Source organism: Lactuca saligna, chromosome 9, assembly GCF_052625555.1.
Source record: "Lactuca saligna cultivar CGN05327 chromosome 9, ASM5262555v1, whole genome shotgun sequence".
In the NCBI taxonomy this organism is placed as follows: domain Eukaryota; kingdom Viridiplantae; phylum Streptophyta; class Magnoliopsida; order Asterales; family Asteraceae; genus Lactuca; species Lactuca saligna.
In genome coordinates this window covers 14,421,034-14,432,940 of record NC_136425.1, presented here as the reverse complement: position 1 = coordinate 14,432,940, position 11,907 = coordinate 14,421,034, and the positions used below count along the sequence as shown (strand labels likewise).

The 11,907-nt window shown below is 37.0% G+C and overlaps 1 protein-coding gene across 1 annotated transcript; it reads right to left on the bottom strand.

Moving 5' to 3' along the window:
- Positions 1 to 7,758: 7,758 nt before the first annotated feature.
- On the bottom strand, positions 7,759 to 9,996 carry LOC145017558 (SMR domain-containing protein At5g58720-like). The gene is made up of 6 exons (XM_078975569.1): positions 9,845 to 9,996; positions 8,781 to 8,831; positions 8,365 to 8,721; positions 8,167 to 8,273; positions 8,023 to 8,090; positions 7,759 to 7,942 (listed from the first exon to the last, which is right to left on the bottom strand). The coding sequence occupies exons 2-6, from the start codon at positions 8,807 to 8,809 to the stop codon at positions 7,832 to 7,834; spliced, it is 672 nt and encodes a 223-aa protein (XP_078831695.1). The 5' UTR covers positions 8,810 to 8,831; positions 9,845 to 9,996; the 3' UTR covers positions 7,759 to 7,831.
- Positions 9,997 to 11,907: the final 1,911 nt, after the last annotated feature.

Here is an 11,907-nt window from a genome sequence, read left to right as displayed (position 1 = left end):
GGTGTGACAACCTTGTCCAGAACTACGAATCAGCACAAGAGATGATGGAGATGCTGACCATTGCATATGAAGGAACAACAGAAGTTCAAGCTACAACCATCAACAATCTCAATCGTCGATATGAGCACTTCTTTGCTCAACAAGGTGAATCTCTGACTCAAACCTTTAACTGATTTAAATGTCTAGTCAATGACTTGTTCAGGCTGGGCATCGTCAATCACTCTTCTCAACTGGTCTTGAAGTTCCTTGACTCTCTTGGGAAAAACTGGGAACATCACGCTAATGTTCCTGAAGAACAACGAGAAGATCAACTTCATGGATCTAAACTCCCTGTTTGAAAATTTATGAAATTACGAAGAGACCAAAGCCCTTCGTTAGGACATCATGAAAGACTCATGCAAAGAGAAATTTGTCGCACTGGTTTCTCGCAAAGAACCACTATCTTCTATCAACGTCTCAGACGTCTCGGATCAGGGTAAGGAGAACGGAGAAGATCTCACTGATGAGCTTGTCGCCAACACTTCTCTCATCGTCAGGCGCTATGAAGAAAACAATGCAAACAGGTTTCGTAGACCCCTTCCGAAGAATGGCAACTCAACTAGAAGATTCTCCTCAGAAAAGAAAGGCTCAGATAACTGCTTTAATTATTGTAGTCCTGACCAATTTTCCAGGGACTGCAAGGAAAAGAAAGAAGCCCAGAGCCCAGAGAACTATGAGGAACTGTATAAGAAGCTGATAGCCCACTTGAAGAAGGAAAATATTTCATTTCCAAAAGCCTTCATTGCCAAACAAGAGATCAGAGAGACGTGGGATGAAGATGAGGATACATCCGAGGATAAGAAGATAATTGTCAAAGGTCTTATGGCTCTTGTCAATGATAACTCTTATATCACTCAAGCTGATGGGTCTCAAGCTGACATTGATGTCTATCACAATCAAGAACTCAATGTTGATCACATGCGTACTTGGGTTCTGGAAAACGAGTGCTCTTGTCATCTTACTGGATTCAAATCTCTACTGTAAGATTTCGTAGAAAAAGATGGTCCTATGGTGATCCTTGGCCACAACAACAAAAGAAAAATCTCTGAACTTGGAGTTTTTGAGTGCAAAGAGTTCACACTGAAGGATGTGTTCTACATCAAAAATCTAAAAAGAAATCTTATCTCCATCAATCAGCTTTATGATGCCGGTTTCAAGGTTCTCCTTGATCGTGATGGAGGAATAATTCTTGACTCTGAAAACAAAGTCATGACTACTGCATCCACGAAAAGCAACGTCTTCTTACTCTTGAAGTGATGCCTTTTGATTAATTTCTTCTGAACATATTTTTGTCTTGTATCTGAACCTTTTATTTTGATTACTTTTTACCAAAGGAGTATACATTTTAGCTTTTGTTCTATTCATTGCTACTAACTTTTCAATGTTCTCTCCTATCTCTTCTCTTTATGTGCTTTGATCAACTTATGACATATTGAATGTTACATCTTTCTGATATGAATCAGTTGTTGTTGACTCTGCATCTTCTCATCAACAATGTTCTGCTTCAACCTGAAGTTGATGACCATGTTGATCGTCATAAAGCCTCGTGCTGATGAGACCAGATAAAGGATAATTGTTCCTAATTGATGTTCTTTTGGGCACATATCTCTTCTGCATTGATCTGCCTTCTTTCCTTGCAATGGGATGAACCAAAGCCAAATAACATAGCACATCTAATTTCCATCGACTATGACTTCAGCTTCATCCCATCTGAAATCCAGAGGCATCTTCAGCAGGACAGTGATCCCTCCTTCTCTTCCTTCATGGATCTGTAACACTCATAAAATCATGCCAAATTTGAAATTTTTCAAAACATTTCAAAACCAATCATCATTATAAAACTTGTTTTCCAAATAGTATTATATCACTTCAAAGCCTTTATAGGACACAATCATATAGTTCATGAATTCACTTTAGCTGATCTACCTTTTCTGAACCCTTATGATTGGATGTATCTTTTAAACATCGTTGCAAAGAATGTGAAGAAATACGAGCCGATATATGCTCATATGAAAAGATTGATTAAGTGTTACATTTTGTGTAACATCCAGAAATTTACAACCAATTTAAACTTTTCAAAAACAACCCATATTCATTAAGTTATTACAAAAAGGTTTTCAATTCATTTATTATCAGAGTATACCAGAACATCAACATAAAACTGATGAGCGGTACGATCACACCTTCACCTTGCCACGGTCTCCTGAAGTACCTGAAACAATACACTGAAACTGTAAGCCCGAAAGCTTAGTGAGTTACCCCCAAAATACCAACCACAATACCATACACATATCATATCATATCATAAACAGAACAGCCATTCATATCGAGTTTACAGTGTGACTGGTCTGCCTGCACCAGGCCTTCAGTCCACCCGGTCCACTCTCTCTCCGAGTCTGCAGTATGACTCGTCCGCCCGCACCGGGCCTTCAGTCCACCTGGTCCAGTCTCTGAGTCTACAGTATGACTGGTCCGCCCGCATCGGGCCTTCAGTCTGTCTGGTCCACTCTCCGAGCCTCGGCACGTCTGGTCCACCCTCTTGGGGCCTTCAGCCTATCCGGACCGCTCGTCGGGCCTTCGTCCTAACCGGTCCGCCCTGGGTATGTTGGCCTACAGCACAAAGCAGGACCCGCCTTAACCCAACCCCAGTCCAACAACCATGTGCACATAAACATATAGTCATATAACATCTCACAACTAATCAAACCGATCCAGCACATCACATAACATAGCAACATCCTAACCAGGATACCGACCTAACCGGTCACTAGCATATCACATAACATAGCAACATCCTAACCAGGATACCGACCTAACCGGTCACTTAGCATATCATCATCCTACATACCAGGATACTGACCTTAACCAGGTCTCTAAAGCATACCATCCTAACTACTCGGATGCAAACATAGCAAAGCAATAACATAACAAACAATACCCGGATTTCCCTCCGATAAAGGGCCGACCTTGGTGCCGTAGACCCTGTCAGTATAGTGAGGATAACTCACCTGCAACTGCCGACTGAAGAAATAAGATCACGCTGCTCCAACCACCGACACGAACTCCACCACTGATCAAAACCAGATAACTGAACTCAATAATTACCAAAATACCCCTAGAAGACAAACTGGTCAACTCTTGGTCAAAGTCAAAGTCCTTAGTCAAAGTCAACCTCCCTGACTGACTCAACTCGCCGAGTCGACCCATCGACTCGTCGAGCCCCTATACTCAGAAACTCCCATAACACGACTCAACTCACCGAGTCACCTCCCGACTCACTGCTTCAAGGTTTGACCAGAAAATATTGGGGGTTCTGCGACTAGACTCGCCGAGTCTAAGGCAATCTTCAACAGACTCGCCGAGTTGTTCTTCAACTCATCGAGTTCATGCACATATTCATACAACTCGTCGAGTGCACCCATGTGACTCGCCGAGTCTCTTCACTTCTCATTCCAAACAGAGGCTTTTCAAGCCATGCAGGGACTCCAATCCATAGATCCATTCCTCTACAGCCTAACCCTCACATAAAGTTGCAAACTTTACGTGAAAGCAAGGAGATATAAGCCCAAAACACTTCTAGGGCTAGGGTTCAAGACAAAGGGCTTCACCAATGACTCTTAGACAGGAACTTTAGGACCTTTTGGGCCATCACAAGTCTAGATCTGAAGTAGCAACTTCAGATCTAAGCCTCAAACTCGAGATAGCTCCCAAACAAGCTAATGAATCCCAAATCAACCACCATTCATGAATCAATAATGAAATAGCTTAAGGAGGAGGTTCCTTACCTATGGAATGTGCCCAAACAGAAGTAGATTCCAGATCTATCCAAGCCCCTTGATGATGGTCTCCAAATCCCCAAGCTTCTTACACCAATTTTCTCTTCCAAGCTCTAATTCTTCATCAATGGAGTCACACACACGAGATGAGGGTTTCTGGATCTCAAATGGGTAGCCAAGAGGCTGAAGGTGGGTTATAATGTGCTTATATAGGGTACAATCCCTGAATTAGGGTTTTTCTCCCTTCAGCACCAACTCCCCGAGTTGGTCACTTAACATGTGACCAGACCCGCGACTCGACTCGCCGAGTTCATCCATCGACTCGCCGAGTCGACCTTCCTTATTTACACTAAGAACCCTGAACTTGCATTTCTGAACTCGGGGTGTTACATTTTGGAGTTCGCAAAGATAGATGTTGAAGTTGTTTCCGTTCTGAAAAGAAAACCAACTTTCAATCCTTTTGATCAACCTGACAAAATTAAGAATCTGAAGGTTGGATCAATTGATAAGGAGTGTTGGAGTATCGTGTACAAGGCAAAGGAAAATGATGTGATTAAGAATTGCATGTTCTTTTTGAGAGACAAACACTTGTATTCTACAGCAGCTCTGAATTACATTTTGGCTAAAGCAGAAGCGAACAAGACAAATTCTGATGCAAATACAAAGTGTGTTTCTGATATGATTCGATGGTATATCACTATCAGAATGTCTATATTTAATATTATTTCGAAGATTTTTGAAGTTCAAGACAAGAAGCAGTGAACACTACTACATTCTGATTTGACACAAAGGGGGGGGGGGATTGTTAAGTCCGAGTTTATGTTGTGGCAATGTAATGGTTTTCGGAGTTTGTTATATAATAATTCTGAAATGGGCATGTCTGTTTTCGGAATTGTCATCTCATTTTGTGTCTATAAATAGCATACTAGTTTACCTTTTTCAACACTTCTTTCGTGCATATACAGAATAGTTCCGACTTATAACGAATTGTTCTAAATGTTATTGAATGAAGATCAAACCCTTTTCAATCACTATTTCTTAAATCATTGATTCATTTCTCATTATGTCTCTTTCAATATAGAATATATCGTTCCAATTATTCTAACAATAGAGAGGCATAGTATGCATGTTTATAACATGGCATGATTGATGTTATTTAATTCAAATGGTTAGTTGATTATACAAAACAATCTATAATGAATAAATTTGTAATTAATATGGTGATTAAATAATGGGAATATATTCAATGAGTTTGAAACCATATTTAATTATTTTATTTTTGTGTTTCACCTTGCATGTGTTTACTTCCAGTATATTAAGATATTCGAAATACCATAGTCAGTCATACTTTGGGAGTAGCTATTGATTTAAGACTGTCATGAATCGTTTGTAGATTGTCCATATGATTGGACATTGCATATGGATTGCTGCAAAATTCACGAGTACTTAGAAAATGGAGATTTTGAGTATTAGTTAAACTTGCACTTAGAGATTACTTTATGGATTTAATCACAAGTAATTCTAAGACAATAATATATTCTATTCTTAAAACATAGATATATAAGTCATGTTTTACGAATCAGTTGTACATTGGTTCACTCCAACACATCTTATAACTGGATGCTATAAAGTGTAATTCCATGTACGATTCGATAAGTAAATTTGTATGATTATATAGTCAAAGTTTATTCGTTCCTTTTGACTTAAGAGGAAAAGTGATATCTTTGGGCCCCTTGGTGATTTGATGTTGACATTCATGTGCAAGACCTTGCCCATACTAAATTGATGTGTTCAATTAGTAGTATGATTCCATTCATCATAAATATGAAATCGGGAAACATAATATTGGACAATAAGATTGATTTGTATCCATGTCTCGTGTTCATATGATATCTTAAAGAACGAATGAATAGATGATCACTTATCTTAGTGCCAACATCTAATCAGAGTTTGGCAGTGTCTTTGAAAACACTCTTTATTGGTTATTCGAAGTTGTACTTGCAATTGTAGTTAGCGACTTATCCAAATGGGAGACTGTTGGATTAAGGTGTCTAAGGTCATAACTAAATTAGTATAATATTGATGAATAAAAGTAAAGTCCTTTTTGGGGTTGCCCTCATAACCAAGAAATTACTTTGGATTGATTGTGGGAGAGAGATAAATGATTTATTAATATATTATATGATTAATATATTGATTAGAAATAGTAATAATTAATTTAGAATTAATTTTGGAATTAATTATGAGTTAATTAAAATTAATTAAAGGTTGAAGGACTATATTTGTAATTGTTCAAAAGTTGAGCAAAGGAGAGGTTCTAGAACCTTCCTTGTGTGGACGGTTTTAGGAGACCCTCTTAGGGATCTGGAAGCCTCCACTTGATTAATTAAGGGACTAGATAACTGCCTTATTTGAAATAATATTATTTTATGTTCAAATTAGGGTTTCTAGAGTTTCCTAATTAGCTATAAAGAATTTTTGGCCACTTGTTCCTCATACCAGATCCGAAATTCTACTCCATTCTCCCCTCTCGCCTAATCCTTCTAGGATTCTTGCATTGTGGGTGTGAACCATTAGAGGCTCACACACAATTGGAGCTTGTTTTCAGAGAGACTTCAGATTTGATCTAGTTGGAATTAAAGGATTGGTTTGCAATAACAAATCAGAGGTATGTAACCCTTTATTATGAAATTTGATTTCTTGTAGGGTTTATTAGTTTTGTTGTTCAATAGTATGTTGTTTCAATAGTGTTATGAAATAGATCTAATAGGTGGCATTTACCCTTAAGAGTATAAGGATTATTCTGCATTATTACATGCAAAACCCATCAAACCTTTGGTCATGTTACGGCTTTCCTATCGATACATAATTAGAATTAATAAAGCAACTAACAAACAAAACAAAGATATTGCAGGATTATTCTAGAAGGACCACAGGGGCCATTCGGGAAAATGGTATGGTATGAGAGAGAGAGAGAGAGAGAGAGAGAGAGTCTCGAACAAAAACTATGATGAAGAAGTTCATTACAAATCCAAGGTTGCAAATAGATTTCATAACTTACTCTCGCCCAACAAGAATGTGGTGCTAAAGAGTTAGTCGGTGAGGTAAAGCTAGGTTAGTTTATTATACATTTTGATCTTATAGTATTCAGAAAAGCCCATACCGTTTATAGCTGTGTGTTGAGTTTGTTTGTGCCGATGAGTCGGGGACGTGTCAGTTTGGACTAGGGATAGGCTTAATTACCAAATGGGAGGGGATTTGGTTCCCAATACCCGGCCGGCGGGACGTGGCCGGAGATGGTATGAGGTAAGAAACACGGCAACGGTGACACAGATGGACAAGTCTGACCTCTCTCCACCCCTAATCATAATTAGCGTCACCATTTAATATTCTTATATAATATAAAACTTAATAAAAACCTGCATCATGTGTTACGATTGTTTGTGTGTATTTTTGTTTATAAAACACACAATATTTTTTATAAAGTTCGTTCATAACTTTCTACTAGAAGAGTTGTTTAAATGTTCGGTTTGATTTATATACGAAATAAGCTAAATACGAAAGAAAAAAAAAAAAACGTTTTTTTACGTAACCTCTAAACACATGGTTTCATTTATATTTATATATAAAAATATGTCAACCTAAAAATTATTCTTCAATTGTTGTATAACTGAAAAGAATCATTGTGACTTGATTAATAGCAAGTTTCTTAAATTTCCTACCTTTTTTTTTGTCATTTAATTATTCTAGCCTATCTTCGATTTTAAAAAATTTCTACATCTTTTATAGTATTATATACATTTGCATGTCTTTTTTTGCAATTTCATAGCGACAAAAATCTGATATATTGTTTAATAAGTATTTTTTTTCAAACATAAAAATATTTTCCACCAAATGCATGTTGCAAAGGTTAAAGTCAATGTTCTATGGTTGATACCACATGTGATGTTAATACTACTAGTGAATAGCCAAATGATTGTTGCAAAAACAAAAGGCAAAAAACAAAAAACAGAAAATTAACCTAATTTGAAATTAGTCCCTATGTCCTCAACATCAATAATCAATACACCAGGGTTATTCTCTTCAAAGCTGTAATGAATCCCTATATCGTCGAGCATTTTCATAAACTGTAACACAAAACCACATTATAAATTGTAAATACACAAATACTTTAATTAAAATATAATTTCACTTATATTATATGTACCATTGGTTGCAAGACACACGTTCCTGTTGTTTTCCCATAACCTGTTATCAACTTAAGCTTTTGTATACCTTCATCATATCATAAAAATGAATATATTAGGAAAAAAATAAAATTAAAAAAAGCTGAAACAGGCAACAAACTTACTTCTGATTTGAGAAGCAATCCAAAGATGTATGACAAGCATATTGTATGCATCAGGTTGGTGCTGATCATGACAATTAAGTTCAAATACAGTCATACATTCTTTCTGTCTACAATCTCAAACAAAACCAAATAACAGTTTTAATTATTTGTTACCAAAAAAATAAAAATAAACTATGCCTTGAGAATATGGAAACATACCGTTTATCAAATAAACGTATGCTGTCTTTCTTTTGTTGATTTTGTGCTCCAATTCTAAGTTTCTTTGCAAGCTCCAAATATTTGTTATACTCACTCATTTGGTGTTGTGCTTTGGACTTTTCAGCCAGGTCGTCATATAATTCGGCATTCTTCCACATTTCCTTTGTTACAGCCCTCACAAGAGTATAATCAAGCTTTTCAGTGTCTATAAAATCTATATCACCAAACAAATTTCCACACCAAGCTAGTGCTTCGCACAGTTTTATCCATCCTCCAGTCTCTCCTAAGTCTACATTAAAGCTCTTTGTTGGATGATCTGGAGGTCCATTATTACCCTTCACTAAATCTGCCCAGCTCCTGGAAATAAAAAAGGTTAAATGTTTATAGAAAAAGCATTTATGATGCTAACATCTTACCTGTTGCTACTGCTTCCAGCACCAGCCATTTCTTCGCTTGAAATGAAAAACCTAATAGAAGAAAAATGAAGAAATAACAATTTAAATTATTTGTTAACAAAAAGCTCAATCTCAGATTAACAGATTAACACCAACTACTAGTACTTACAATTGGGTTAATCCAAGTTAGTGGCAAAAATATGAACAAGTAAACTTACATTATAAGATTGAAGCTTTTAGGGCAAACAAGACCTACTTTTAATCATTTGGGCTTATCTATGTTTTTAGCCTACCTAAGTTTTAGGCTTATATTAGTGTTGGGTATGTCTAAGTGTTTGATTTATCTAAGTATCTTCACCAGTTTCAACCTAAACCAACCTTAACTATGTTTCAAACTACTTAACAGATTATGGTTCCTTTGAAATATTATATAGTTACTTCAGAAACATTAGACTAAATTACCATTTTACCCTTACATTCAAAACACAAATTTCACAATATTCATCAAGGTTAACAACAAGTTATAGCAAAACAAGTTTCTATTATATCACAGAAATAAGGTAATGTGTGCTTGAACAAAATTAATAGAGCCTTCAAGCTCAAATTCACAGATGATAGTTAAGGGAACTAAAAAACAGAAAACACTGGAGCAAATTGCCAATGCAATCTTACTTACCAAAACAACTCTAGGAAAAGCATAAAAAAATTGTTCAACCACAACATGGCATATGTATCTATTAATATTATCCATAACCTTGTTCCCAACTATTAGAATATGGATCCTTATGTATACTTCTAACTTATGTGCTTATTAGAATATGTGCTCACCAATACTAAGGATAATTTGTGTGCTCAAGATTATAATAAGTACATCTACTACTGCTTCATATGAATAGAAGATTAACCTGAAATTAACAGAAGCTAAGGACAGATTAACACTCAGATTTCATCTTGAACACTAAATACTTACTATTTACTAACACCAAACACATAGCAACTACACACATTCGGAAGCTGGGAATGGAGCACCGTTTTAATCTAATGCCAAGCAGAAGGCAAACGAAGAGAGGGAAATCGAACTGTACCTGAGAGAGTGAGAGTTCAACTGCTTATTTCGTGAAAACGAAAAAGCAAGAAGTCGAGAAATATCACGGATCGATCGAATTTCATGGGTGTTTGAGTTGTAGCTCCAGAAAACTTAACATAAACAAAATGAAAAGAAAAGGGCTCTCTTCCTTTCGATTTAGGGGACTGTTAATTAAGGGATGGCGTGCGACGTCGTTTGGATATGTTTTGTTTCAGCTTGTTCTTTTATCTTTGACAAAACTGTCTCGTAGGTTGCTCAAAATTGTCACTTTGGTTCAAAAAATTTGGACCGATCGGATATTCAAAATTTTCATTTTGTTGCGAGTTTAGTCCAATTTGGTTTAAACATTTTTATAATGACGTTTTTACCCTTGATATTTTCTTTTTCAGATTTTTTATTAATTTTATTAATTTTTTGATTGAAATAAATAAAACAAAAATAAGAGAAAATAACCCCCCTCCCTCTTTGTCTGTATTGTTTTGTTAGAACTCCAACACTTAACACTACCGTCAACATCACAACCACCACCACCATAGTCGCCGCCGGTTTTAGCGGCTACCGGTTACAGCGGCGGTGTTACTATTTTCACCGCCGGAAGAAGGGAGACGAAGAGAGACATAGAGGAAAAATTAAGCCACCTCCTTAACCACCTGCTGAAAAATTGATTCACCCCAGACACCACCCCTCTTTCTTTCCCTTCTGCTGCTACGAACTTCTCATTTGATCGCAGATCTACGTCGCCAGACGCCACCTAATCGAGTTACATCGCCGCCGGAGCAAAAGAACTGGGGTACGAAGGACAAATCCATCGCGCCGCCGCTTCTTAGGGTTTTAAGATATGTTTCTCCACTACTAGGGTTTTCAGATCTGGAACGAGCGGTTTCAAATCTGGAACGAGGGTTTACGTCTTCGTCTGTGATAAGAGGTGCCGACTCCGACATCGTTTAAATATTCGCAAATGGTGGTGGTCCGAACATTGTCGTCAGTAAACCTAGCTTCGTCATCTTCATCAACAGCGAGATAGAGAGAGGGGGAGAACGTGAACGTTGTGAAGTGGTGGTTTACATCTTCGTCTGTGATGAGAAGGGCGGAGTTTCGGCAAGAAGGGAGAGTTCTAGCGAGAAGGTCGGTTTCTTCAGATTAGTGGTGGTCCTCGATGACGTCTAAACTTCGCCTAGTAGTGCTATACGTCGATGACAATGGTGTTTTCCGGTGATAATGGTGGTTTCTGGCGATAACGGAGGTGGTTTCCGATGATAGTAGTGGTGGTTTCCGACGATTGTCGGCGAACCAGTAGAGAGATATTGTGACTCGTATAAAGGATTTGGTGGGGTAGTTTTATTAGGATAGGTTTATATTTTGTTTTGTTTTATTTTAATTAGATAAATAAAAAGAAAAGGAAAAACCAAATAGAGAGGGCAAAAAGGTCATTTTACACACTTCCAATTATGAAACGTACCAAAATCGCAACAAAATGAAAAATTTGGACCTATGGTGTTAGTCCAAACCTTTTTTGACTAAAGTGACAATTTTGACCAAACCACATGGACTATTTGTGCAGTTTAGTCTTTATCTTAAAAAAAAAAAGACAAAATTGCAAATTTGGTCCTATGGTATTTCACAAATTGAGTAAACTATATTAATGCTTAATGTTATCTTTATTGTTTCAAGGGCTTCTAGAATCTTTGAAAGTTATCCTTCCACATGTTGAACATAGGCAGTGTGCACGACACATTTATGCCAACTTTAGGAAAAGGCATACATGTTTAGAGTTAAAGAACTTGTTCCGGGCTGCTGCAAGTAGTTCACATGAAGGGGATTTTATGGCTAACATGGAAGAAATTAAGAAGATCACCACGAATGGATATGATTGGTTGATGGCTAAAAATCCACCATCATGGTGTAGATCATTTTTGTACAAGGGTATGCATGTAAGGCTGTGGAGAATAGCATTTTTGAGACCTTCAACTCCATGATCATAGATATTAGGAAAACCCACTACTAACAATGTTAGACGACATCAGAATCTATGTCATGGCTAGGTTTTACTTTTTGGATGAT

Bases quoted from the DNA above. Each gene is read 5' to 3' on its own strand.
- LOC145017558 (XM_078975569.1), bottom strand. From the start codon at position 8,809: ATGGCTGGTGCTGGAAGCAGTAGCAACAG. The intron at 8,091-8,166 runs GTAAGTTTGTTG...GATATGATGAAG, and splicing joins GATTGCTTCTCAAATCAGAA to GTATACAAAAGCTTAAGTTG. The intron at 7,943-8,022 runs GTACATATAATA...TTTGTGTTACAG, and splicing joins CGTGTGTCTTGCAACCAATG to TTTATGAAAATGCTCGACGA.